This window comes from Rana temporaria, chromosome 12 (assembly GCF_905171775.1).
Source record: "Rana temporaria chromosome 12, aRanTem1.1, whole genome shotgun sequence".
NCBI classification, from domain to species: Eukaryota; Metazoa; Chordata; class Amphibia; order Anura; family Ranidae; genus Rana; species Rana temporaria.
The window spans coordinates 140,543,741-140,570,253 of NC_053500.1; the positions used below are offsets into that span (position 1 = coordinate 140,543,741).

Below are 26,513 nucleotides of genomic sequence, written 5' to 3' on the forward strand. Positions count from 1 at the left end.
GCGAGCCGGCCCTCACCCAGTACGAGCTGGACAGTAAGTGCGGTCACAACTAACTGCATGCTACTAGAATACTTGGAAGAGTAAAAGAAATCTCAGTTCCTTAGTTGTCATTCTGTCCATCCAGTCCTGAAATTTACACAGCACTGTCTGGGGGGGGGGGGCACTTCAAAGCCATATACATGGTGGGGAAATGTATTATTTGCTCCCCTGCAGATTGTGTAAGTTTGCCCACTTACATAGAAATGAAGGGTCTATCATTTTTATCATAGGAGTATTTTATATGATAGAGACAGAATATCAACTAAAAATCCAGAAAAAACAGAAATGATACAAATGTTATGAATGGAGTCGCAGTTCAGGGAGTAAAATAAGTATTTGGTCCCCTTAATACTTGGTGGGGAAACCGTTGTTGGGAAGCACAGAAGACTGATGAGCTCATCTCTCTGCTCTCTCCCTAACCGCATGCTACTAGTTGTAATATACTGTAGGAGCAAAAAATAAAATCTCAGCACTTTAGTGTTTATAGAAGATAAAAATGACTGTTGAGTTGAAGATCCTTTTCAGCTCTGAATGGCTGTGTGTAGGATGAGATCCCCGATGCAAAGAAAAAGATACAAGCAGCAGCTTGAGAAAAAAACTGAATGACAATTGGCTCCGACACCCCGAGAATTATAAACAAAGAAGAAAAAAATAGTTTTTTCACTTTTTTTTTCACCCTTTGATCCATCCGCAGTCTATAGAAATCCAAGCAGGTTGCGGCACTTCTCCTTGTGTATGTGATCTGTAGAGGATACAATGTAACAGCTGCTGCTACTTTGTATCTTCTGTGGATCCGATGATCAGAAGCGAGCGGAAATCTGTTTGGATTTGTAGACAGGTTGTCACCGCTAGCGGATCGTTCCGCCTTCATCTCCAACCACAAAGGCGGGTGAAGTCACTAGACCCTCGCCGTTCTACCGCGCCATAATTTCCCATAATTCACCATTATAACAGAAACGCTGCCATTCCTGACTGTGTACTACTTCCGTGATCTCCAAGCTCTGTAAACATCATTGGCGTCAGTGGGAGGAATAGTGTCCCATCATTGGCGTCAGTGGGAGGAATAGTGTCCCATCATTGGCGTCAGTGGGAGGAATAGTGTCCCATCATTGGCGTCAGTGGGAGGAATAGTGCCCCATCATTGGTGTCAGTGGGAGGAATAGTGTCCCATCATTGGTATCAGTGGGAGGAATAGTGTCCTATCATTGGTGTCAGTGTTAGGAATAGTGTCCCATCATTGGTGTCAGTGGGAGGAATAGTGTCCCTTCATTGGTGTCAGTGGAAGGATTAGTGCCCCATCATTGGTGTCATTAGAAAAAAATAGTGCCCCAATGTCGTCAGTGGGCGGAATAGTGTCCAATCATTGGTGTCATTGGAAATAATAGTGCACAAATAATTGCCAGTGGGAGGACTTGTGTCCCCTTGTTAGTGTCAGAGGGAGGACTAGTGGCCCATCATTGGTGTCAGTGGAAGGAATAGTGTCCCATCATTGGTGTAAATGGAAATAATAGTGCACCAACACCATTGTCAGTGGGAGGACTATTCCCCCCAGCGTTAGTGTCAGAGAGAGGACTCGTGCCCCATCATTGATCTCAGTGGGAGGAATAGTGTCCTATCATTGGGGTCAGTGTAATGAATAGTGCCCCATCATTGGTATCTATGGGATGAATTTTGAGACACATTTTGGAAATCACTGTATTAGTTCAAAGCGGAACGACATCAAACAGTTTTTTTCCAGGATAAACCCGTACAATACATTTGAATAATCTTCCTGCCACCGTTTTGTCTGTTGTCAGATCTGAACAAGCACAAGCGATACGAGATCAGAATCAGCGTTTACAACGCGGTGGGGGAAGGACCGGTGAGTGTCCCCCAAGAAGTGTTTGTGGGAGAAGCAGGTGAGAGTTTGTTTTTAATAAATTTATATTTATTGGAGAACTTTTGTTACTCTTTTTTCCATGTTGGCCATACACACTATTATTATTATACAGGATTTCTATGTTATTATTATTATTATTATTATTATTATTATTATTATATTACAGGATTTATAGAGCACCAGCAGGTTTACACACCTACTCTCTAGAATTAAAGTATAAATTGTTGATAGAAAATAAACATGAATTTATTAGTACTTTCAATAAAATCGATTTTAAACAATAATAATAATAAAAAAACAATACCGGGGGGGGGGGGGGGCAATAGGGGAATCAGGCGGGCACAATACTGGGGATCAGGAGGGCACAGTACAGGGGGAGTCAGAAGGGCACAATACTGGGATCAGGAGGGCACAATATGGGGGGAGGCAATAGGGGGGGTCAGGAGGGTATAATACCAGGTTCAGGAGAGCACAGTACAAGGGGGGAGGCAGAATGGAAGGGTACAATACTGGGATTAGGAGGGCACAGTACAGAAAGGAGGCAGAAGGGCACAATAATGCGATCAGGACAGTACAGTACAGGGGGAAGGCAAAAGGAAAGGGTCAGGAGGGCACAATACAGGGGGGAGGCAACAGGAAGGTACAGTACAGGGGGAGGCAGGAGGGCACAGAACAGAGGGGAGGTAGAAGGGCACAATACACAGGAGAGGGGGGGGGGACAGGAGGGAACTAAACAGGGGGACATAAAGGGGGTCAGGAGGGCACAATACATGGCAAAGGGGGTCAGGAGGGCACAATACATGGGGAGGGAGGATCAGGAGGGCACAGTAGGGGGGGGGGGGGGGCAGGAAGGTACAATACTGGGATCAGGAGAGCACAGATCAGGGGGAAGGGGGCGAGGAGGGCACAATGATGGGATCAGGAGAGCACAAAATGGGAGGAGGCATAAAGGGGGTCAGGAGGGCACAATACTGGGATCAGGAGAGCACAGAATGGGAGGAGGCATAAAGGGGGTCAGGAGGGCACAATACTGGGATCAGGAGAGCACAGTACAGGTTTTGGGACGCGGCCATCCTAGGACAGCTTAGTAAAAAGCATGACTGCCCTGGCAAATCTGGCACAGTTCAGTTGGCAAGCCAAGTATGATGTAATGCGAGATTATTGTGGGGGCCCCCCTCTATGTACCTGGGGCCCCTGGGCAGTGCCCATGCAAAATTAAAAAAAAAAGTTTTTTTCCTTTTAGTTCTACTTTTGATTTTTTTTAATCGTATCCATGAATAAGGAAAAGATGCATTGTATCTCCCCCCCCCCCCCCCCCCCACACACTCTTGCCGTAGATGTGCTACAGGAAAATATATATATTTTTTTCTACTGTAGTCTATGCCGTGACATTCTAGGTATAGGCGCCACATTCCATATTATATTATCAGCCATGTACATTGTATTGAAGGTATTCAGAACAGATTATGACTTTACAATCATGGCACCTGGGAACAATTTGGCCACGATGAAAGCCAAGCTGGTACATTGTGATACAAAGGATCACATTGGCAATGCTCTGAGCTGCGCAACCTTGGTCATTGCAATCCTCAGTACAAAGTCTCTCTCTCATAATCATGCACCTTCGTATTGATCTGAATACACCGGGACCTTGTGGAGAGTGCTGAGTGTTGCGTTGTGAATCTCATGGTGTGTGTACGACATACACTGACAATGGGCACGTTTAACGTTATGGCCTTGCAGCGCAGGAATTCTGGGTTCAAACAGGAAATAAGTTCTGTACATTCTTCCATTTGTTTCCCTTAGTGCCCACCGCTCCGCCGCAGAACGTCGCTATACAGACCGCCACGGCGGTACAGCTGGATGTGACATGGGACCCGCCGCCTCTGGAGTCACAGAACGGAGACATCCAGGGGTACAAGGTAATTATTTGGGGGTCTATTCTTGCCTATTCCTGGGGGGGTCGTCTATGTCAGCATAACAGATTAATACACCCATTCAGCATCTTTGGCAGGCAAAAAAATACTTCCCATGATCTACCCCCTCCACATCCCCATCACCCTGATCTTTGCATCCTCTGCATCCTATATTACACCTCACTTTTCCCATTTACCCTGCGGGCACCCCATCCCCCATCAACCTGCTCCCTGCATCCCTCTGCAATGTCTGCATCTCCTATTACCCCGATCTCTACATCCTCTGCATTCCCCAGCACCCTGCACCCTCTGCTTCCCCCCCCCATCACCCTACTCCCTGCACCCTCTGCATCCCCCATCACCCATCACCCTGCTCCCTCTGCATCCCCCATCACCCTGCTCCCTCTGCATCCCCCTCATCACCCTGCTCCCTCTGCATCCCCCCCATCACCCTGCACCCTCTGCATCCCCCATCACCCTCTGTTTTCCCCATCACCCTACTCCCTCTGCATCCCCCATCACCCTGCTCCCTCTGCATCCCCCCCATCACCCTGCTCCCTCTGCATCCCCCCCCCATTACCGTGCATTCCTCAACCACCCTGCATGCTGCACCTTCTGCATCCCCCATCACCCTGCTCTCTCTGCATCCCCCATCACCCTGCTCCCTGCACCTTCTGCATTCCCCATCACCCTGCTCTCTGCATTCCCCATTACTCAGCACTCTGTCCTTTTTTGGGGGCTTACTACATCTACAGGATTTGGAGTGAACCTTCATACAGTGGTGTGTCCACTGGCCCTTGGGGCCCCTTCTGTAGCGTTTTCAGTGTGCCCCTTGCACATAACCCTACCAGACGCAAGGGATTCTGGGTGTTGTAATCAGTGATGAGGAGTGAAAAAAAAGGGAACACCCGGGGTTAAGAAGCTGGTGGGCTGCTGGGGCCCCTCCTGTTGGCCCCATACAGGAGTGCTGTCTATACCCCCGTATTGGCAGCCCTGGTCCCATTGTGGCCAAAACTCCCATTTTATTCTCTTCCTCCCCAGAATGTGGGGGGGCCCTTCACATGATCATATAATTATGAAAAAGGTGGTCGATCTCCTTTAAAATAAAACTCCTCTGAAAATATATCCATTTTCCTCGGCTGCCTGTTCAGAATAACTCCACATTACAACAAAGAGATCAATTTAAATCAACTCGTCCTTTTAACGCGTTTGAATTGATGACTTTTAAATTATGCTTTAAAATAAAGTGTTCTGGGCTTGGATGGCGCGGTACTTCTTGGGATAATTTAGATACACAAATGGCGCACGCTCCTGATTTACTCTGCGCTTATCAATTGATTGTCAATTTAAAAAAAAAAAAAAGTAATGCTTGAAAGCCGCTATCGAGGGTTTTGTGTTACAAAATAGTCTTTTATGTTTTATCTTCACTCCGGTGTAGAAGATAAGAGGCTCTTAGGTTCCAAAGGAGCCGTTATGCATTAAACGCACTTCAATTATTATTGTTATTACTGATTTCTAATGTGCCGTCGTCTCAAGTGCGGCGCTCTATCGAGTAAACAGCACATGTGCACTTACAAAAAAACGTCTGCAATAAATATATATGAAGAGGACCTGTCATCGGCGACGGCGGATTGGGGCCAAATGTGTCCAAGGTTTGGGAACACTGAGATTCTGGCGTTCCGAGATGCTAAATGGAAGAAGAGTGCCGATGATGGCAGAATAGAAATTGCAGGGAACCAAGTGGACAGTCAACCCCCCCCACCCCATGTATTTATCTACAGTGGATATAAAAAGTCTACACACCCCTGCCTCTTTCTGAGATTTGTTGTTTACAAGTTAAAAATTGTATTTTCTGCTAGAAAATTACCGTATATATTCGAATATAAGCCGAGGCACCTAGTTTTACCACAAACAAAAATGGAAAAATGATTTGACTTGAGTATAAGCCTAGGGTGTCCATCTGCATGCCTCATATCCATGTGCATGCCTCACTGTGCCCATGCCTAGACTGACGTTTAACATGAAAGTCTATGGAAGGGGTGCCCGGCTTTGAAAAATCAGTGCTCCCCAGCCGCAGGTCCCCCAGACAAAAAATGTTGCACACTTGTAGGGGAGAACTGGGGCTACATGTGCGCCAAGATCTGGATCCAGGGGACCGAAGACCGGCCGCTACCGGGTCTCCAGAGAAATGACCGCTTAACATTGGAGTCTATGGAAGGGGTGCCCGGGTTTGAAAAATCGGTGCTCCCCAGCCGTAGGTCCCCCAGACAACAAATGTTGCACACTTGTAGGGGAGAACTGGGGCTACATGTGTGCCAAGTTCTGGATCCAGGGGACCTACGACCGGCCGGTACCGGGTCCCCAAAGTCAACAGAGAAATTACCGTTTAACATGGGAGTCTATGGCAACCCCCCCTTTTTAAAAAAAAAACAACAAATTTTTTATATATATTTTTTATTTCTTTTTATTAAAGGGCCCAGCGGTCCCCAGGGCCCCGGGTGGCTACCCCCCTTTTTTATATATATTTTTCTTTATTTATTCTTTTTTTTTTTGTAAAGGGCCCCCCGCTTCTCAAGTCACGGCAAACCCCCCCCTGCTTCTTAATATCCCCCCCCCCGGTTCTCTGTTCCAGGGGGCCCATGCCTGAAGCTGTGTAAGGGGCCCCATAATTCCAGATGGCGGCCCTGCCCTAGCCTCACTGTGCCCATGACTAGACTTACGTTTAACATGGGAGTCTATGGAAGGTGTGCCCGGATTTGAAAAATCGGTGCTCCCCAGCCGTAGGTCCCCCAGACAGCAAACTTTGCACACTTGTAGAGGAGAACTGGGGCTACATGTGTGCCAAGGTCAGAGTCCAGGGGACCTACAGCCCGCCAGTACCGGGTCCCCAAAGTTACCAGAGAAATTACAGTTTAACATGGGAGTCTATGGAAGGGGGGCCATCTTTGAAAAATCGGTGTTCCCCGGCCAACAAAAACTTTGCACACTTGTAGAGGAAGAGTGGGGCTACATGTGTGCCAAGTTGGGGGTTCAGGGGACCTACAGTCGGTCGATACTGGGTGCCCAAAGTTCAGGAGATCACCGCTTAACATTGGAGTCTATGGAAGGGGTGCCCGGGTTTGAAAAATCGGTGCTCCCCAGCCGTAGGTCCCCCAGACAAAAAATGTTGCATACTTGTAGAGGAGAACTGGAGCTACATGTGTGCCAAGTTCTGGATCCAGGGGACCTACGACCGGCTGGTACCGGGTCCCCAAAATCACCAGAAAAATTACAGTTTAACATGGGAGTCTATGGAAGGGGTGCCCGGATTTGAAAAATCGGTGCTCCCCCGGCCGTAGGTCCCCCAGACAACAATCTTTGCACACTTGTAGAGGAAGAGTGGGGCTACATGTGTGCCAAGTTGGGGGTTCAGGGGACCTACGGTCGGTTGGTACTGGGTGCCCAAAATTTCAGGAGATCAGGCACAAAACGGTGACTCGAGTATAAGCCGAGGGGGGGGGGGGGGGCTGAAAAACTTGGCTTATATTCGAGTATGTACGGCATCTCCTGAGAACGCCCGAGTTGCCCTGCCAAGAGCAGAATCGCGCGTGTTTACGGTTTATCTTATTAAAGAAGCCCATGTGGTCTGCGTCATGTTCTGACATGACTACTCATATGGCGGCAGTCCAGCTTTAGGACAGCAGAGGGCGCTCTTTGTCCAGCAGTTGTGTATGCGCTGCTGCAAAGCATCAAACGTCTGTTCACCAGCGTGAAAAAAATAATAAAAAAAAAAAAAGAAGAAGATTTCTGTTCTTGCCCTTTACAACCAATCAGCTCCAGGCTGTCATTTTTCCAGGCAGCGGTTAGAAATGAATAATTAAATCCCTAATCGGCTGCCGTGTGATCAGCCATGTTGGAAAACTTTTTGTCTTGTTTTTTCCAGGAAAGTCACAAGTATTTATTTTTTTCTGGTAAAGGAAGGGCGAGACATTTCACGAGAATTACATATCATATAGAGAGCCTCCTAGTTCCTCTTTTGTAGAAGTTAGACGCTATTTCAATAAAAAAAATAATATCATCTTCAGGCTCACGGGGGCGCCAAAAAAATTAGAACTGTAACTACTTTGTAGCAGCTTATTCCTGACCGCTTACTGACTGGTTGCTAGAGGTTACAGCACATGATTTCTTCGTGTTGATTGGTTGCTAGAGATTACTGTACAATAATACTGCTCACTGATTGGTTGCTAGCGGTACAGGGGCAGGTACCCCTCCACACTCCGTGGGATAGATTCAGGAAGCTTTTACGGCGGCGTATCTCCAGATACGCCGCCGTAATTTGAAATCCGCGCATCCTTACGCCAATTCTCAAATGCAGATACGCTTAAAAAATAGGCTTCCTCCACCGACGTAAGTTGATTGCGGCGGCGTAGAATTGTGTGCAATATTACGTTGGCCGCTAGGGGCGCTTCCGTTGTTGTCGGCGTAGAATATGCTAATTACCTAGATACGCCGATTCTCAAACGTACGTACGCCCGTCGCAATGTATTTACGTTAGGCTTTTTCGGCGTAAGGTTGTTCCTGCTATTAGGAGGCGCAGCCAATGTTAAGTATGGACGTCGTTCCCGCTTCGAAATTTGAATTTTTTACGTAGTTTGCGTAAGTCGTTCGCCAATAGGGCTGGACGTAATTTACGTTCACGTCGAAACCAATACGTCGTTGCGCCGTAGTTGGAAGCAATGCACACTGGGATATGTACACGGACGGCGAATGCGCCGTCCGTAAAAAACGTCAATCACGTCAGGTCATCACACATTTACATAAAACACGCCCCCCTTCCACATTTGAATTACGCGCGCTTACACCGGCCCCATTTACGATACGCCGCCGCGACTTACGGAGCAAGTGCTTTGTGAATACAGCACTTCCTCCTGTAAGTTACGGCGGCGTAGCGTAAAGATGATACGCTGCGCCGCCGTATCATTGCGCGCCCCTACCTGAATCTACCCCCTTGTCTTCACCCTCTACTCACCTGTTGGCACTGTCTATTTGTTCCACCCCCTACACACTTTTAGCACCGCCCCTTTTAAAGAATACCGAACCAAGTATCGTTTTTTGGTGCCAAGTAATTTGTATGGAATTTGTTAATAACAAGCAAAGCAGTAAAAAATAGCCCCCCCCCCCCCATCAGCAATAATAGATCCCCCCTTAGCAACAATAGACATCCTTCCCTCAACAGTAGATCTTTCCCAGCAACAATTCACCCCTCCCCCCAGAGACATAGGACCCCCCCCCCCCCCACACCACCAATAGATCCCTCACCAGCAACAGCAGACCTCACAAGCACCAATAGATTCCCCCACCAGTAATAGTAGACCTCGCACACCTCCTCCCCTGTCTCAATAGATCACCCAGCAACCCCCACCACCCCTTGCAACAATTGACCTTTCCAGAAGCAGTATACCTCCCCAGCACAATAGATCCCCCATCAGCAATAGACCTTCCCAGCACAATAGATCCTTTCACCAGCAACAGTAGAACTCCCCAGCACAATAGCGCACCCCCAGTGACAATAGATCAGCAAGCTCACCCCACACCACTCCTTGCAACATAAAAACTCCCCAGCACAATAGATCCCCCATCAGCAAAAGTAGACCGCAGCACAATAGATCCTCCAACAGCAATAGTAGACCCACGCACCCTTACCCTGTGACAATAGATCAGCCAGCACACCCCACCACCCCCTGCAACAATTGACCTTTCCAGAAACCCAAGATCCCCCCTGGCAACAGTAGACCTCCCCAGAACAATAGACCCCCCCCCCCACCAACAGTAGACCTTGCCAGCACAATAGATCCCTCCCCAGCACAATAGCGCACCCCTGACCTGTGACAATACATCAGCCAGCACACCCCACCGCCCCTTGCAACAGAAGAACTCCCCAGCACAATTAGATCTCCCACCAGAAAAAGTAGACCTTCCCAGCAAAATAGATCCCCCACCAGCAATAGACCTTCTCAGCACAATTGATCCCTCACCAGCAATAGTAGACCCTGCACCACTCCCCTGTGACAATAGATCACCCAGCAGTCAGCACACCACACCACCACTTTGCAACAATTGACCTTTCCAGAAACATAGGATCCCCCACTTGCAACAGTAGACCTTCTCAGCACAATTGATCCCTCACCAGCATCAGTAGACCCCTGAATCCCTCCCCTGTGACAATACAAGCAGTCAGCACACCCCACCACCCCTTTTGCAACAATTGACCTTTCCAGAAACGTAGGATCGCCTCTTGCAACAGTAGACCTCCCCCAACACAATAGATCCCTCACCAGCATTAGTCCTAGGCTCATGATCAAACAGGGAGATCTTTTAATAATTTTCCTGCAAGGGGACCCCTTCCTTCATGGAGTAGAGATACTCCATATATCTGCTGTTAATGTCCTGCCATGGTAGGTCCTGTGGCCCCCCCACCCGCCCCCCCATTGTCTTTTTCTGACACCCCCCCAAACTTGAAGCTTAATTTCCCCATGAATAAATAATTTTCTGCCTCTTCCAGATCTACTTCTGGGAAGCCGCGCGGAAGAACGAGACGGAGAAAGTGAGGACGTTGTTCCTCCCGGAGAGTGGAGTGAAGCTCAAAAACCTGACGGGGTACACCACCTATCTGATCAGCGTGGCGGCATTCAACACGGCCGGAGACGGGCCCCGCAGCCTACCCATCCGTGCCCAGACACAGCAAGCGGGTAAGCTTTACAGAATACATGGGTTTCCTATTCCAGCAATCCATAAATACTCCGACCTCCTGGCTAGAACTTGCAGACTCATTGTGGGTTCCACATGGACTCCTCAGGAGGGTGGAGCATGGAACTATTGCCAACACCTAAATCAGAAGGGCTGTATCCACCTGCCCAATCAGGGTGCTGGCTATTGGTAAAACCTAGACCCCAGATTGAAGACTTTATCCCTCGCAAGTCTCTGCAAAAGCCTCTGGGCTCCGGGACCTACAAATCCCAGAGGGCACTGAACAACCAGTTTTCTCTGTACCAAAACACAACTGCCCAAACGGGTGCTGGCTGGTGGCAACATATGGACCCAAGATTGGAGGCCTTGTCCCTTCCAAGTCTCTGCAAAGTCTCCTGGCTCCAGGACCTACCAATCCCAGAGGGCCTGGAGTTTGGTGTGTCGGCTGGTACACACCAAACAACCCGAAAAGAGGTGGTGACGTCAGCACGTCGCTCCACCCTACGCGTTTCGTCACAAATGACGTCGTCCTGGGGCACTGCACCTGCCCCAGGCAGGGTGCTAGCTGGTGGGGAAAAAAACATGGACCCCAGGATTGGAGCCTTCCAATTCTCTACAAAGTCTCAGGGCTCCAGGACCCCAACCAGGATTTATTAGTCTCAGCGGACCATATGTATGGTATACAGTGGCGGTTCGTCCATAGAGGGCGCTGGAGCGCCGCCCCCTCTGGCTCTCGCCCGCCACGGAGTCTAATAATATACATTAATGCATTGCATGAATGTATGTTATTGTTGCCAGCGGCTCTGATAGGCTTTCCGAGTACAGCCCTCGGCTCCCGGATGTCTTATCCTCGGAACGCACGGGGGGGTGCGTCCCTCGGATAAGACTGACGGCCCTCTCAGCCAATTAGGTTACCCGATTCTGGTTATCGGTAGCCCGATTGGCTAAAGCGTCACCAAGGCGGGAGAAGACATCGAGGGACGTGGAAGGAGTAAGGTACGTGCATTTTACAGGGCACAGCGGCGACAAAGGGCACAGTGGCATCAATGGGCACAGTGGTGACAAAGGGCACAGTGGTGACAAAGGGCACAGTGGTGACAAAGGGCACAGTGGTGACAAAGGGCACAGTGGTGACAAAGGGCACAGTGGTGACAAAGGGCACAGTGGAATCAATGAGCACAGTGGTGACAAAGGGTACAGTGTCAACAATTAAAGGGCACAGTGATGACAATTGGCACAGTGGCGACAATTGGCACAGTGGCGACAATTGGCACAGTGGCGACAATTGGCACAGTGGCGACAATTGAGGGGCACAGTGGCTGCGTTTGATGGCATGGCACAGTGGCTGCATTTGATGGCATGGCACAGTGGCTGTGTTTGATGGCACAGTGGCTGCGTTTGATGGCATGGCACAGTGACTGCGTTTGATGGCATGGCACAGTGACTGCGTTTGATAGCATGGCACAGTGGTGACAATTGATGGCACAGTGGCTGTGTTGAATGGCACAGTGGTGACAATTGATGGCACAGTAGCTGCGTTGCATGGCACAGTGGTGACAATTGATGGCACAGTGACTGCATTTGATGGCATGGCACAGTGGTGACAATTGATGGCACAGTGGCTGCATTTGATGGGCACAGTGAGGCTGCAATTTTCTTCTTTTTTTTTTTTCGTTTGCGCCCCCCCAAAAATTTTGAGCACCAGCCGCCACTGATGGTAAATCTAAGAAAAATTAAAGAACTTGGGACAATACTAAAGATTCCTAGTAACAAAAAGCCACCACTTTGTAAATGTGTCTGAAACCCGAAGACTAAAAGGGGTTTTCCAATCATTTACAAGGATTGTAAAATCTAAGGAGAGAAAAGAAAAAGAGAAAATAAGACAAAAAGAAAGGAAAGGATACATTGCACGGCCTTGCTGTATTGCATTGTGGATTTTCATAACACTTTGAGATTCTAGCCTTCCTTGGTTGCTCCTTCCAGCTTCAGCACACCGTCCTCGGCCGTCTGGAAAGGGTTGCGTAATCCCAGCCATGTCTCTGGGCTCCCTCAAAGCAGCAAGTCCCCCCCCCCCCCCAAAGAAAAATGCTGAAGTCATCACCCTGGCCCCGAGATTGCCATGTCACATTAGTCACATTTCCGCAAACCGCTCGCCGCTTAGAGGAGAAGTCTCTGAGCCTCATCCGCTCCGACACCCGCTCGTTTATCCCATTTAGACTTGTTTATCTTGATGGCTGCACAACGGAAGGTTCCGCGTTCGGTTCATGACTTGTCAGGAGCATCAACTGGTCCAGGGCTCCCTGTTGCCAAGGCACCAGCCACGGCGTGGAAGTCTCTTAGACAAAATGGCCAGCCGTGGCTGGGCTTCGTGTATTTTTGTAGCTGCGTTGCCCGTGGCCAGTGATTGAATTTGAACAGACCTCTAACCACTTCAGCCCCGGAGGATTTGGCTGCCCAATGACTGGGCCATTTTTTGCGATTCGGCACTGTGTCACTTTAACCACTTAAGACCCGGACCTTTGGGCAGCTAAAGGACCCGGCCAGTTTTTGCGATTCGGCACTGCTTCGCTTTAACTGACCATTGCGCAGTCGCACAACGTGGCTCCCACAAATAGAGCTTTTTTTTTGGTGGTATTTGATCACCTCTGCGTTTTTTTTTTGGCACTATAAACAAAAATAGAGCGACAATTTTGAAAAAATTCTATATTTTTTTACTTTTTGCTATAATAAATATCCCCAAAAAAGATATAATTTTTTTTTTTTCCTCAGTTTAGGCCGATACGTATTCTACCTATTTTTGGTAAAAAAAAAATAAAAAAAAACGCAATAAGTGTTTATCGAATAGGGGATAGTTTTATGGCATTTTTATTACATTTATTACTACTAATGGCGGCGATCAGCGTTTTTTTTTCGTGACTGCGACACTATGGTGGACACATCGGACAATTTTAAAATGGAGCCTCACCATTGCCATGAATGTAGCCTCACCATTGCCATGAATGTAGCCTCACCATTGCCATGAATGTAGCCGCCATTGCCAAGAATGCACCCGCCATTGCTAGGAATGCACCCGCCATTGCCAAGAATGCACCCGCCATTGCTAGGAATGCACCCGCCATTGCCAGGAATGTAGCCTCACCATTGCCATGAATGTAGCCTCGCCATTGCCAGGAATGCACCCGCCATTGCCAGGAATGCAGCACCATATTTGCCAGGAATGCACTCACGAGCGCCAAAAATTAATTACAGGAGAATCTCCTGTTTACACAGCGGCCTCTTTAATAGAAAGCCCCGCCTCCTTTGATGGACAGAACAGTCGTCCAATGGCAGCGCAGGACTTCCTATTACAGAGGCCGCCCGTAAACAGGAAATACTCCTGTGTGTGTACGGTGGCGGTGTAGTGTCACAGTTTGCTGCCTATCCTAGAATGCTGTGGAAGTCACGTGGCGGCCAACTGCGCATGCGCGATGCTTTCCAAACGCAAGTGCGATGCGTTCCAATGGATTTTTGACAGTACACACCAGTGAACCCGGCCTTCAGGGCGACGTGGATTTAGAGGAAAGTGGCCAGTCGGCCTCACGTCCTCGCTTCGCTCGGACGGCTCGCTCCGCTCGCTCGGCCTCCTGGCTCTTTTTTTAACATCCTCCAATCCACGGGGATGTTAAGGAAAGAGCCTGGATGCCGACCGAGGTTTCACTGGTGTGCACGGTCGTGAATGCATTGGAACGCATCGCATTTGCGTTTGGAACGCATCCCGCATGCGTAGTTGGCCGCCACGTGATTTCCGGAGCATTCTAGGATAGGCAGCAAACTGTGACAATACAGCGGCGCTCATCAAGCCTCTTCCCTGTCCCCTTCCAAGGCATATACATCTTTTGTGGCCCCCCCCCCGGCACTGGGAGATCGTCGGGGGGCCACAAAAGATATACATGTCTAAATAACCCGGCGCGGCCGTTCAAAACCGGAACACTGGCCGTGATTGGCCCACGGGCCGGACTTTGGACATGCCTGGTATAAAGGAATTGGAACCTTCTTTCCTCCCGATGGTGACCCCTCTAGTGATGCACCCCCCCCCCAAATTCTACTTTTCCGGCTGCTTGGCTACATCATTTGCAGTTTTTGACACTTTGTAACCTCTTGAAGCATCGGAATGAAAAACCGCGTTTGTGTGGTGAGAATCTCCCCGCAGTCCTGGCCGTGTGATCCAGTTTTTCCTCGGAGTTGTTGGAACACACAATCCTCGGAGGATATACTGGTCCGGTGACATTTCTGAGCGCTTACACGGTTTGCCCAGCGGCGATTACCAGACGAGACGACGCAGTGAAGGAATTTACAGAAAGCCGCGACAGGTGTGATGGGACGCGAGTGCGGCTGTCAATCCGCTCTGCCGGGTGTCCTTACAATGACCCAACCACAGAAAAAACAACAGAGCAGCTCTAGAAAAACACAAAAAAAAAAGAGAAGTGATAAAAACCCCGTACACTCCATAGTGTGACTTCTTTGTGTACGTCTCATGAGAACAATGGTCACAGTTTCATATACTTGAGATGTTACTGTGTGAAAAATGTTCCAAAGGGAACTATACAGGACTTGTTGCCACAGCAACTCGGATTTTATCATCTCATGCTTGAAAATAGAGAGAAGGAGAAATGCCGCGGGAAAGGAACCTCGGAGCTTAAAACAAAGCCAATGCCAACTTTGATACTTCGCTAGTTGATACAACAACAGGTCCACTTTAGTTCCAGATTTCAACAGTGAAGGGCTCCTTTAGATAAGGGGTCTCCAAACTTTCTAAACTAAAGGCCAGTTTACTATGCTTCTGGGGGGGGGGGGGGGCAGACTATGACCAGTGAAAGCAGAAAATGCCCTGGTGGCATTGGGCACAATAAACATTGGTTTGAATGGAAGGAATAGTGCCCAATCGATGGTGTCTGTGTGTGGCACGTACCCCCGTCAATGGTGTCACTTGGTAGCATAGTGCCCCCATCAATGGTGTCACTTGGTAGCATAGTGCCCCCATCAATGGTGTCACTTGGTAGCATAGTGCCCCCCGTCAATGGTGTCAGTTGGTAGCATAGTGCCCCCCGTCAATGGTGTCAGTTGGTAGCATAGTGCCCCCATCAATGGTGTCAGTTGGTAGCATAGTGCCCCCCGTCAATGGTGTCAGTTGGTAGCATAGTGCCCCCATCAATGGTGTCACTTGGTAGCATAGTGCCCGTCAATGGTGTCACTTGGTAGCATAGTGCCCCCCGTCAATGGTGTCAGTTGGTAGCATAGTGCCCCCATCAAAGGTGTCACTTGGTAGTATAGTGCCCCCATCAATGGTGTCAGTTGGTGGCATAGTGCCCCCATCAATGGTGTCAGTTGGTGGCATAGTGCCCCCATCAATGGTGTCAGTTGGTGGCATAGTGCCCCCATCAATGGTGTCAGTTGGTGGCATAGTGCCCCCATCAATGGTGTCAGTTGGTGGCATAGTGCCCCATCAATGAGGTCAGTTGGTGGCATAGAACAATGCCACCAAGAATGCAGGCAAAAGGGGGTCCAACCCGCTACTAGCAAGGTGTACCCAATAAAGTGGCCAGTGAGTGTATATCTAGTTGTTTGCCTGGAGTTCAGGTGTGAGTTTGTAAAGCTCCGTGTATAATAAAGAATTGCATTTTTATTTATTTTAATTTCTTTTTTTGCATCTCCTTGCTGCTGGTCTCCTTCTGCTTTTTCTCAGCCACTTCCCGTCTACCTGAACTCGCTCCAGTGCCTCCCCTATACAGATAATTCCACATTTATTTATTCTTTTATCTTGCAGCCCCCAGCGCCCCGGCGTCCATTCGATTCAGCGAGCTGACCACAACCTCCGTCAACGTCTCCTGGGACGCCCCCGTGTACCCCAATGGAATTCTGGAAGGGTACCGGCTGGTCTATGAGCCCTGCACTCCAGTAGATGGTAAGTCTGCCCCCCCCCCCCCCCCCGGTGATACAAAAAAAAAAAGTGAGATTTTGGGGGAGTTCATTTCGGTTGGTTCACCTTTTCTGAGCCTCAACCGAGATATAATGGGGGGTGGAAGGATTTCAAGTCTCCGGCTATTCACAGAAGAACTTCCTCGAGTTTGTAGTATTTGGCAGGAGAAGACCAGCCGGAGCCCCAGGAGGTGGTTTCCATGCCGGCGTTCTATGGGCCGCTCTACGGCAAATAAAAGCAGAACGAACGTCCCGTGCCAAATAGCTGCAGCAGCCTAGATTTAAATAAAATCTTTCACATTGGGAACCTCAAAAATGTACGACGTTCCTCTTCAAGGTCCTCATGTTTACAGCCATTGGTAGGACATACAGGGGGGGGGGGGGGGGGGTTTGGTTTACTAAAGGCCAAAAGGCTGTAAACTTTGCCAAGTGCAGTTACTCCAGAGCTTAGTAAACGAGGTTAAGCTTCACTTTGCAAAAAGTACCCAATCAGGTGCAAGGAAATAAAAAAAAAAAATGCACTTTTGCTTGCGCATGATTCTGTACTTGCCAAATATACTGCAGAAATCTCCCTTCACTGAGTCTGGCTGCAGCCATTTTAACTGTGGGCAGCTGAAGCTGCTGCCTGTTCACTTCCTGGATTTACACAGACACACGCCTCCAGCTCTGAGGCTCTCATTGGCCCTCTCATAGGCGTGCGCACAGGGTGTGCTGGGTGTGCCTGGGCACACCCTAATCACCCCATGTGCATTAGCATTATCCAGGGGTGGTTGGGGATGCCGGTGGCCAGTGTAAATGCCCCCATTATATTAAAGGCTAGGTTCAACTGTAGGAACACATTAAACCTATACTTAGGATGTAAGGTAATATTCTCCCAATCAACTGTCTCCTACTATCAGAGTCTCCTCCCTGTGACAGCAGGTGGCGTTCATGTGTGTTTGAGCTTTGGGGTGCACACCCTAATGCAATAGGCTGCGCACACCTATGGGCCCTCTTATGACTATCAATCTTTCTTTCAAGAAAATGGGTGCGCAACACCAGGCAAAAATAGCGTTGTATAGTGAACCATCACCAACTCAGTATGCCAATACCAACTTTATTCCTAGTAAGAACTCAGGAATGCCCCCCCCCCCCCCCAAGTCATTATGGCACCTCTGTTGGAATGCAAAGGGGACATGGCTGAACTGCCTTAGCAGCCAATCAAAAAACACTTCCTTGTTCTGACTTTTGTGGACTAAAGGTGGGATTGGACTGGTTGCTGATGGTGACGCCAACTTTGTGTTTTTTTTGCACTACATTATTAAATAAAGATGAGTGAATGTTTGTATTTGCGATATCCCCTCCCCCCCAGGAATCAGTAAGATCGTGACGGTGGATGTGAAGGGGAACACCCCCCTGTGGATGAAACTGAAGGACCTCACTGAGGGAGTGACCTACCGCTTCCGGATACGAGCAAAAACCTTCATCTATGGGCCGGACTTGGAAGCCAACGTGACCACCGGACCTGCCGATGGTAAACGTCTTACACTACACGAGATCTGAGAGGGGTGTGATTGGTGGGCGAGCCATTCATTCCAGAATACAAGTGTAACATATCGTGCACAGCTGTAACACAGAAGAAATATCAGAGGAATGCTGAATAATCCGCCAAGTGTTTTATCTCTTTAAATATCTTTGCCTCTCTGAGAGGAAGGAAGACACTACAATTTCCTCCCTTCCTCTTCTTCCTTCACTTCCATCCATCCTTTTCTTCCTCCCCTTCACTCTTTCCTTTTATCCTGCTTTACTTCCTTCCTTTCCCACATTTCTTGCTTCCTCATCTTCCTTCACTGCCACCCATCCATTTCTTCTTCCCCTTCTCTCTTTCCTTTTATTCTTGCCTTTTTTTCCCTCTTCTTCCCTCGCTTCTTTTCCGTCTCACCTTTCCTTCCTTCACTTCTTATCTTCCTTAATTTTTCCTTCTTTCTACCCTTTACTTCCAAACCTTTCTTTCCACCTTTGCCTTCCACCTTCCTTCCCTCCTTTAGCACCTGCCTTACTTCTTCTCCTTTCCTTCCAACCTTTACCTTCCTATATTTCTTTCCTTTTCCCCCCCATCTATCCTACCAATTCTATCCTTCCCTCCTTTGCTTTCCTCCCTTCCATCCTCTCCTTCCTTTTTCTTCCCACCCACCTTCTATATATATATCCTCTCCTTACATCACACCTTTCTTTCTTTACATACATCTGTTGTCCTTCCTACCTTCTGTGCTTCTCACTGTCCTTCCTTCCCATAAAGGTTTCTTCCCATCTTCCTTCTCTTCCTTTTATCCCCACCCCACCTTCATTTCTCTCCTTCCCTCCCTTCTTTCCTTCACTTCCCATCTTCCTTCATTTTTTTTCTCTTCCACCTTCTTTTCCTTCCCACCTTCCTACATTTCCTTCCTTCTTTACTGCTTCCCACTTTCCTTCCCTCCATCTTTCCAATTTCCTTTTCATTCTTTCCCACCTTTTATTCCCACCTTCTTTTCTCTCCTTCCCTCCCTTCTTGCCTTCTCACTATATTCCTTGCTCCACTTCCCATCCTCCATTTTTTTCCCTTCCGCCTTCCTTAACTTCTATCCTTTCTTCCCTTTGCTTCCTACCTTCCATTTCTTCTTTCCCACCTTCCTCTTCTTCCCTGCTTCCCACTTTCAATCCTTCCATCAAACGTTCCTTCCCACTTTCCTTTCATTCCTACCTTTATTTCTCACCTTCCCTCCCATCTTTCATGCATTTTTTTCCTTCCACCTTCCTTTCCTACCTTCTTCCCTGCTTCCCACATTCCTTTTCTTCCTTTCATTCTTTCTTTCTTTCCTTTTATTCCTACCTTCCTTTCTCTCCGTCCCTTCTTTCATTCTCGCTATTCCTTCCTTTTCTTCCCATCCTCCTATTTTTGTTCCCTTCCACCTTCCTTTACTTCTATCCTTTCTTCCCTTTGCTTCCCATCTTCCTACCTTTCATTCCTTCTTTCCCACCTTCCTCTTATTCCCTCAAACGTTCCTTCCCACCTTTCTTTCTCTCCTTCCCTCCCATCTTTTTCCTTCCACCTTCATTAAACTTATATTCTTATTTCCCTTTCCTTTCCACCTTTTCCATGTTCCTCTATTTCCCTGCTTCCCACCTTCCTTCCTTCGGCAAAGAAAGGACTAGAACACCTCTGTAGATGGTGGTGATAGCACACCTTGTTCTATGAAGTGTGTTCAGGTTTCCATTCCATCCAGTTGGATATATTCCAGTCCTTGATTCAGCTTTGGCCATAATGCCAGAATAAGAACGCACATTTTGTCAGACAATTGGTCATAGAGACTGCTAGAGACTATGAAAAAAATAGAGTGCACTTTCATGTATCTAATAAATTTGGGAAAAGGGAGTAACCGCTCCAGGTGGGAACCCAGATGAATATCCTCCGTTGCAGACAACTCAGGTGCAGGCAATGCACTTAGCAAAGCAGGAACAAAGATTGTCTCTGGACAGCCGCACTCTGAACAAATTCTAGCCTTTATTAAAAAAAGGACAGCACTACAAGTCACAGCAAAATAAAATAAAACCCGACTGCTGACGCGTTTCGCACTGAAACTAGTGCTTAGTCATAGCCATGTCTTTTTTTTTAATAAAGGCTATAATTTGTTCAGAGTGCGGTTGTCCAGAGACAATCTAATAAATTTGACCGGAATTATTCAGCTGTTTTTATTAAAAAAAAAAAAATCAATGGTATTCTTTCAGGAGCCCCAGGACCACCAGGAGTGCCCACCATCTCCCGATACGGCTCATTAATCGCCATCCAATGGTCAAATGGAGATCCAGGAAGGAGCCCGATCACCAGATACGTTATAGAGGCCCGGCCTTCAGGTAGGCCACTCATTTAGATGCCATTTTTTTGCTCTTAGCACACAGTATATCTTATAATGAATGTAGCTTTTAAGCAAACATAGGACTCTCAAGTGTTTTCAGCCAAACCTTTAGGAAAAGTAAAGTGTGCTGCTTACAGGACAACCATCTTCTACTAAAGCTGAGCACAGATATTACAATCTGGCTGTACAATCGCCATATATTGCTATATAGTGCACAGCGGAGCTGATTGGATATCAAGTGAATGGCGGACCCTCACACTGTTGATTTTTTATGATCATCTGATCTGCCCCATTTAGTGGCCATAATGCATTTTTATTTTATTTTTTTACCCTGAAATACTCCAATCAGGAAAATACTGATTCTGGCCACCGGATGGAGCTGATGAGGAAATCAACCCATGCAATACATTGTCAGAATTCGTGATGACTTGGCAAATGCCTGTGACGTTCGTGCAGCTAATGTTTTTATCAATTGGAAAATATTGACTTCTACAAGCTGTTTCCTGTTACAAAAAATCTCTCATGGCAGGCTTCTTTAACACTGTACATTTCCTGCCTGGCATTGCGTAGGTACGGCTCGATTAGGAGCATCGTGTGCTTGGTGCTGAGGTTTTTGGTGGACCTTTTACTGGGAACCCTTCTGCTTTCCATCAGGGCCGTCTTAATAGCATCATGGGCCCCTGGGCAAAGTAATGCTCTGGGGCCCCTACAATGATGACAGTGCAGGTAAACAGACATCAAGTAGGTAGGAGGCAGACTGCTTCCCCTGTGTATCTATCACTCTCAGTACCATCATGGGGCCCCCAATTTCGGAGCAGCATGGGTTCAAGGTCCAGCTGCTTTGGGGAAGTGTAGGGGCCCCCCATGCAGCTGGGGCCCCTGGGAAGTGCCCAGGTGTGCCCTCTCATTAAGACATCCCTGCTTTCCATGGAGTAACACTGGGGAAGACTGGCATTTGATTTGCCAGTGTTCCGTAAGGGCCGTGCATCGGCAAGCACTCTGAGCTGAAAGAGTGCAGCCACGCAGGCCTAACACTATGGAAGCCCCAGACTTCTGTAAGAACCCCGCATTGGCATGCCCCAGGCTTCCGTTAGGACTGCTCATGTGGTGCCCATTATCAATTCCACCACCCTGCCCAGGCGGTGCATGTAGAATGCAGGGCCCGTCAGGGGAGATCTCTTCCCGTTAGCCCATTGCTTTCCATGAGCAGTCAGTCCTTTTTGGGTGGATGGGCCTATATTAAGGTGGGTGCTAGGTGCTGCAGCTCCAAACCCTACGTTAATCCAGCCCTGTGCATAGGCATATGTTTCTGAGAAATCAGCCTAGCGGTTCATTAGGAGATAGCAGCGGGACTCATGCCTGAATATTTTGTCTTGACCAACAAGCTAACTATCTACAGGCGCACTTTGTTTGTATCATGAGGATAATAATAAACCAATGTTGTCTCTCCTCTACCAAGATGAAGGATTATGGGACATTCTCATCAAGGACATCCCAAAGGAGGCCACGTCCTACACCTTCAACATAGACATCCTGAAGCAGGGCGTCAGCTACGACTTCCGAGTCATTGCCGTCAACGATTACGGATACGGGACCCCCAGCCCCCCCTCTACATCCGTCGCAGGTAAAAGATCATTTTCTACCCGACAATCACAGATAAGAGCAGAGAACAGCAGACGTGTCATGTATGAATGGAGTCCGATAGAAGAGAATGGTTTTCTGCTCTGAACAACCAAACGAGCTTCGGGCTTTTGCAAGGCATTTGATTGGCTGTTATGGGTGACATAGACATTCTAGATTTGGAGGGGGAGGAGTAGGCAGGAGATAAAACATCTTATTTGGAGGTCCACCCAGGGGCAGACTGACAACTCATGGGGCCCCTGGGCAATAGAAGATTATGGGGCCCCCGGGCTTACAGGTGGCCACCACGCCAGGAGGCAGTGCAGAGGCGGGGGCAGCTAAAATCTCTGGATTTTCACATCAAAAGCATGTCAGTTTCAGACATATCAGGGACAGATGTGAAAAAAAAAAAAAAAACACAGATCTGTACATACTGTCCCTGGTTTTACTGAGCCTGGCAACCCTGGTGGGGTCCCCTAGTGGCATGGGGCCCTCGGGCAGTGCCCGAGTGATTCAATGGTCAGTCCGCCCCTTGGTCCACCTTAAGCTCATAAGAGGTGTAAAGGAGGCCATCTACATGGAACTAAACAACCATTCCTAAACAGGGTGGGGATGACGGGCCCCCAAATCATTTTGTTTAACAGACCTACCCCAGTGATTTGACAATTTACACCTTCAGCCATGTTCACTTGAACAGGCAGCAAAAAATAACCCAACAGGGGTTCTAAACTCGCCGTCAAAAACTGGATATACACTTTAAATCTGGACTCCGGCAGAGAATGACACAAATCAATGCAGCTCTGTAATACGCCATGAAATGTATGTTTACAATACAAGCAGTGTAAGTAACTGAATGTGATCTGGTATCGGCCTCCTGCAGTCCCTGTACAGCAAGGCTGGGAGTATGAGAGAAAGAAGCAGTACAATGAGCCAATCAGTTCATAGGCAGAGAGCGCAGAGTGACCGAGAGATGGGCTCATCACTGTGCTGCTTTTCCTTTCACTGTCCAGTCACAGGTTGGGGGCTCGTCCGGGATGACTTGAACTAAGGACATCTAGTGGCAAAAAAATCTACTGTGGGGGAAATCTCTGGATTGAAGGTTAACCTTAGCATGCCGTCAGCCTCACGCACTCATACGTTGGCAGAATGGCACAGGCAGGCAAAGCAACGTATATATACACGTTGCTTTGAATCTGCCGCCTAGCAGACACACGCCCGCCGCGTCTCCATGACCGTGCCCACAGGACTCGGGGACACCAAGTCCGCCGGTGTCCTGCGATCGTGTCACGGAGCTGCAGAACAGGGGGATGCCTGCGTAAACAAGGCATTTCCCTGTTCTGCCTAGTGATACAACACTGATCGTCTGCTCCCTCTCTTGAGGAGCAGCGATCAGTGACGTGTCACAGTAAACCACGCCCCCCTAACAGTTAGAATCACTTCCTAGGACACACTTAAACCCTTCCCCGACTGGTTAACCCCTTCCGTGACAGTCACATTTACACAGTGATCAGTGCACTTTTATAGCACTGATCGCTGTATAAATTTGGTCCCAAAATAGCGTCAAAGGTGCCCGATGTGTCCACCATAATGTTGCAGTCACAATAAAAATTGCAGATCGCCGCCATTTCTAATAAAAAAAATATTAATAAAAATGCCATAAAACTATCCCCTATTTTGTAGATACGATAAAACTTTTGCGCAAACTAATCAATATACGCTTATTGCGATTTTTTTTTTTTTTTTTACCAAAAATATGTAGAATAATACATATCGGCCTAAAATGAGGAAAACAATTCATAAAGTTCCTTATTTTTTTAAATAGATTCTTTATGTGTTCTGCAGACAGTTTCCAGTAATGTCCTGAATAGATGTAAGATACATGAGGGGGGCAAAGAACAGAATAGTAACAAAGAAGAAGTCACCATAAATCCCAAAATACACAATAAATGGCTGAAAATCAATGTACAAGTTCCGTATTATTAAAAAGTTACAATGAAACAAGTTATTCTCTGTAAATGCCAACAATAAAGGTCATTTATAAGATTGTAGGGTGTCCCACTTATTTCCCAAAAGTTGTCGCCCTGTAGACGGGGTAGTCTTAGATTCTAGTCTCTGGATATTAACTTTCAATCCAGAGATTTCCCCCACAGTTTGTCACTAGATGTCCTTGGTCCAAGTCATCCCATACGAGCCCCCAACCTGTGACCGGACAGTGAAAGGAGAAGTAGCACAGTGATAAGCCCATCTCTCTGTCACTCTGCCTATGAGCATATGAACTGGTTAGCTCAGTGGTATGCCTCGTACACACGAGAGCTTTCGGCCGGGAATCCCAGCGGGAAAAATTAGAACATGGTTTTCTTTTTTCCTGCCGGGATTCCAGGCGGTCTTTTTCCCCGGCAATTTTCCTATGGGAAACACTGCGGTGGAGCATACACATGGCCGGGATTCCCGGCCAAAGCTCTCGTGGCAGTTTTCCTGCCAGGAAAACCTACCATAGGGGGAAAAAGCTGCCAAGCAGGTTCTCTGTTTTCCCCTTGGTTTTCCCGCCGGGAAAACCGATCGTGTGTACAAGGCCGTAGAGGGGCTTTTTAGTGTAGTCCACGATAGTCCAGACTAATACATTTTAAGGGCCGGGTATCCCACTTTAATTAAATGAAAAGCAAAGTAAAGAGTTCAAAACAAACAGATTGCCCATTCAGGGGGTTTTCAACTTCCCCCGAAACAGCATTAATAGAAAATAAGGGCCATCTGGCTCTATTGTCGCCATGGGGGCTCCTCAGGCTCACTCAGCCTATGCTTGCAGCGACTCGCTGCACAGGCCCCACTCTTGTCCTCTGGATAGGGTTCTCCCATTACCCAGGCTCACCCACTTCCCCAGCCCCCTATGTGGACTCGCTAGTCTCCTCAGCTTTCTTGGTCTCTCCGGACCTGCGTAGCTGTCCTGACTTTATATGGGCACAAAGTCCTCCCAACATAGGGTTTTGTCTGTTGAGCAGGTCACCCCTCGTGTCTGGAGCACACCACTATCTTCATATGGGGACTCACTTTTTTTATTCAAATGGCAGCAACTGCTTATATCGACCCTGAACACCTGTGTACTCACCCAGGCTGCCGGCATCCAGCAAAGCCCAGGCACTGGATTGAAGGTTTTGTCCCATCCAAGACCCTTTGGAACCTTCAAACTCCAGGTCTTGAGAAAGAAAAAGCTTCTCAAACTGCACCTTTGAGAATCCTGTATCATTTTCTCAACCATTTCTTAATCTCACACCATGGCAGGGCCGTGGACTGTCACAACGGGCATGTCCTTTTCCCAAAAAGTTGGGTTTGGGAGGGTATTGTGGAAGTAGGTAGGGAGGCAGATAAGGGGGTTTGTAATAGGGGGATGAGATGGGAACTTGTAGCCATGTTTGTTTAGAGTGATATAGAATTGGAGTGTGGTTGGGAATGCCATGTGTAAGATGAGAGAAAGAGGGAAAAAAGCTCCAAAATGTAAGCTCACTATGTAATCAAGGTTATTAAACCCCTCAAGTCTTGCCTAGAACACACAACTTATTCTCCATCATCTTCTTTCAGCCACAAAAGCCAACCCATTCTACGAGGAGTGGTGGTTCCTGGTGGTTATCGCGCTCATTGGCCTCATCTTCATTCTTCTTCTGGTGTTTGCTTTGATCATCCGAGGACAGAGCAAGAAATATGCCAAAAAATCTGATTCAGGTGAGAGATTTGTCTGAGAAGCTCCAAGTCTACCTATTGTAAAACCTCTGCCATCACTCCTCCTCGTTCCTAAAAACCCCTCTCTGTCCGCACAGGGTGTAACCCAAAAAACAGCACACTGGGTCACGGTGAGATGGTCAGCCTGGACGAGAGCCGTTTTCCGGCATTGGAGCTAAACAACCGGCGGCTATCGATGAAGAATTCCTTCTGCAGAAAGAACGGGATCTACACAAGGTGAGAGGACCTGTATATTAATATTGAGTTGTTGGCCATCAAAGACTGAGATGCCACAGAGCCTGGTGAAGGGTTGTTCACCGAGCTTCACCAACAAATAAAACAGTAATAATTGTTTAAAGGAAGACTCTAGTTAACGTGTTTCTAAAGCCTGAGGGCTTTTTTATCTTCGTGCATTCTATGCAGGGCAGCAATCAGCATTTTTGGGCCCCCTACACAGCTTAAGATCTGGGCCTGACCACCAACATTCACTAGGGCCTGCCAACTGGCAATTTCACCAAATCCGGCCACTGGCTGTCCCACAAGTCCTTCAGTGCACCCACTTTTATTTTAACACTCTTACAACCTAATATATCCTCCATCCCACGTCCTCCTAGTCCTCCAGTCCCATCTCCTCCATCCCACGTCCACCTAGTCCTCCAGTCCCATCTTCTCCATCCCACGTCCTCCTAGTCCTCCAGTCCCATTTCCTCCATCCCATACCCTCTTCCAGTCCCATCTCCTCCATCCAATGTTCTGCTCCTTCTCCCCCCCATGTCCTCTTCCAGTCTCATCTCT

General features: G+C 48.0%; 1 protein-coding gene across 2 annotated transcripts in view; it reads left to right on the forward strand.

The window, feature by feature from the left end:
• The window catches only part of SDK2 (sidekick cell adhesion molecule 2), a 582,140-nt gene that overhangs the window by 537,211 nt on the left and 18,416 nt on the right, over window positions 1-26,513 (forward strand). For both annotated transcript variants that reach the window (XM_040330991.1, XM_040330992.1), the window contains exons 34-42: window positions 1,836-1,937; window positions 3,725-3,840; window positions 10,376-10,562; window positions 16,364-16,501; window positions 17,867-18,028; window positions 20,260-20,385; window positions 21,847-22,011; window positions 25,581-25,721; window positions 25,817-25,955. In XM_040330991.1, coding sequence (XP_040186925.1) covers window positions 1,836-1,937; window positions 3,725-3,840; window positions 10,376-10,562; window positions 16,364-16,501; window positions 17,867-18,028; window positions 20,260-20,385; window positions 21,847-22,011; window positions 25,581-25,721; window positions 25,817-25,955 — 1,276 coding nt within the window. The remainder of the gene's footprint in view (window positions 1-1,835; window positions 1,938-3,724; window positions 3,841-10,375; window positions 10,563-16,363; window positions 16,502-17,866; window positions 18,029-20,259; window positions 20,386-21,846; window positions 22,012-25,580; window positions 25,722-25,816; window positions 25,956-26,513) is intronic.